Source organism: Lepidochelys kempii, chromosome 13 (genome assembly GCF_965140265.1).
Source record: "Lepidochelys kempii isolate rLepKem1 chromosome 13, rLepKem1.hap2, whole genome shotgun sequence".
Lineage (NCBI taxonomy): Eukaryota > Metazoa > Chordata > Testudines > Cheloniidae > Lepidochelys > Lepidochelys kempii.
Window position 1 is genome coordinate 33,142,084 of NC_133268.1, and position 2,759 is coordinate 33,144,842.

Below are 2,759 nucleotides of genomic sequence, written 5' to 3' on the forward strand. Positions count from 1 at the left end.
ATTCTCAGAGGTAACCTGCACAATGCTTTCAAAAGATGAGCCTGGGAGTGTAAATTGATAACTCTGCTAGACATTAAAAATCCTGCACTGAACAGAGGCACTGAATTTATGGCTTATTACAACAATCTGTAACCCACTAACAATCCCCCCACCCCCAGCTGTCTTCCTTTTCCCTTTCTCTCCCCACCTCCCTCAATGACTGGTGGGCTGTTAATTGGCCACTTCACTTTGAAAGGTCCCTTGAAATATTTGTTAACTATTTATGCTAAACAAACATTTCCACCTTGTATTTAGCTGGGACACTCTGAGTACCTTTCCCAAACCCAAAGAAGAGCTCTGTGTCAGCTCGAAAGCTTGTCTCTCTCCAACAGAAGTTGGTCCAATAAAAGATATTACCTTACCCACCTTGTCTCTCTAATATCCTGGGACCACCTGGCAATAGCAACACTGCACATGATAGATAGATAGATAGATAGATAGATAGATAGATAGATAGATAGATAGATAGATAGATAGATAGATAGATAGATAGATAGATAGATCTGCAAAGTGGATCTGACACTGAGATGCAGGGAGTTTCAGGGCTCATGTTACCCAGGGAGCAAATCTGCTCAAAGAAATGCTAGCAAAACTATTGAAATGTCCAGAGCTGCAAAGAGGGATAGGATGTCAACTTTTCATTAATTTAAAAAAGAAATGGGTATCCAAATACCTAAGGCCAGTTGAGAACCTCAGCCTCTGGTTCATATGCCTCCTTTTTTCTCTTTGTTTCCCCCTCACCCCCCCACGGCGATGGAGAACAGGACAGAGGTGAGCGAATTCATCCTCATGGGCCTGACCAAACTCCGGGGGTTGGAGCACTTTCTCTTTGCACTCTTCCTGCTTCTCTATGTGGCCAGCCTGCTGGGTAATGGGGCCATGGTAGTCATGGCACTGATGGAGCCCCGGCTTCACACCCCCATGTACTTTTTCCTAGGGAATCTATCCTGCCTGGACATCTGCTATTCCACAGTCACTGTGCCCAAGATGCTGTCTGGTTTCCTCTCGGGATGCCAAACCATCTCCTTCGCCGGCTGCCTGGCCCAGCTCCACTTCTTCCACTTCCTGGGCAGCAGCGAGGCTGTGCTGCTGGCCATCATGGCCTATGACCGCTACGTGGCCATCTGCAACCCACTGCGCTACAGGCTGGTCATGAGCCCACGGGCCTGCCTGTTCCTGGCAACAGCCAGCTGGGTCACTGGCTTCCTGCATGCACTAATGCACACAGTCATGACCTCCCGGCTGTGCTTCTGTGGTCCCAGACGTGTCCCCCACTTTTTCTGTGACATCAAGCCCCTGCTGACCTTGGCCTGCGGCAGCACCCACCTCAACCTGAGCCTTCTCAACATCATCACTGGGGGCATTGTAGTCATCCCCTTTACCCTCACCCTCCTCTCCTACCTTTACATCATCTCCTTCCTGCTCCTGAAGGTCCAGTCGTGGGAAAGCAGGAGAAAGGCCTTTTCCACATGCGCCTCCCACCTCACTGTGGTGTCTCTATTCTATGGGGCGGCCATCTTGACTTATGTGCCCCCCTCCTCTGGGGAATCCCCTAAATGGGACATGATGATTGTTCTCCTCTACAGTGTGGTCACTCCTGTCCTGAACCCCGTGATTTACACCCTGAGGAACAAAGAGGTGCAGTCTGCCCTGAGGAAAAACCTGCACAGAAAACTTTTCCCAGACAGGATATGAATAAAGGGAATGTTTTGTCTCTTTCTCTGCTCTTCATGAGGACTGTGGGAGCTGGGAATATGGTCCAGGCATCACTGGGTGGTGAGTAATATAGGGAAGGGACCGCAGGGCCGTGGGCACTGGAGTGCATAGTGAAGGGACCATTTCATCTTTGTACATGAGACACTAGGGACTGTAGTGCAGGAACCATTGTGCACCAGCAATGTGAATATTGTGCATTGGTCAATACAATCCAGGGTCCATTGTCCATTGGATGCAGGGAATAGAGCATAGGGACTAATGGGGGAAAATAGAATGTAGGGACAAAGCAATGGTCAGTCAAGGACCTGGATGACTCTCTGTTTCCTTCTGCGGCCTGAGGAACAGGTAAGATTAAATTTCTCCAGCTCTCTCTAGGACCCTTGTCCACCTCTTTCCACCCTCTCTCCACTCTCATTTGATGCCCTGCACTGAGTCCTTGAGGAAGGAAACGGAGAAGCTTTCTGTGCTCGTGCTATGCTCTTAGGGACTACTACATCTAGGGGGTATGCCAGCACAGGACTTGCAGTAAGTTTTCGCTGGTGCTGACTGGAATACAAGAATTTCATTTGGAAAAAAAATCAAAGTTTTGACATTTGCTTTCATTCTTCATTAGAACAAAATGCAGATTTTTAAATATTTTCTCACCAGAGAGAGAGAGAGAGATCCCAGAAATAATAATGGAAAAACTAATATTGGATTCAACTGATAAACAACTGAATGATGGATATAATTACTGCCCATCATGTGGCTTTATACAAAATAGATTTTGTCAAAGAAACATGATTTAATTCTTTGAAGAGATTAGAAGTTTGGTTGGTAAAGGTACTGCATAAATGTAACATATTTGGTAATGCATTTAACTTAGTATGACACAGTACTGTGATTTAAAATGAGCACTATATAATGTAAATAAAGCACACATATTTTTTTAAAAAACTGGCTTGCTGATAGATCTCAAAAATTAGTTGCTGGTGTGAATTATCATGGAATGAGGGTGTTTCAAG

The 2,759-nt window shown here is 46.1% G+C and overlaps 1 protein-coding gene across 1 annotated transcript; it reads left to right on the forward strand.

Moving 5' to 3' along the window:
• The first annotated feature begins 792 nt into the window (after window positions 1-792).
• Window positions 793-1,734, forward strand: LOC140897047 (olfactory receptor 12D1-like). The gene has a single exon (XM_073309317.1). It carries the CDS (start codon window positions 793-795, stop codon window positions 1,732-1,734), a length of 942 nt encoding a protein of 313 aa, XP_073165418.1.
• Window positions 1,735-2,759: the final 1,025 nt, after the last annotated feature.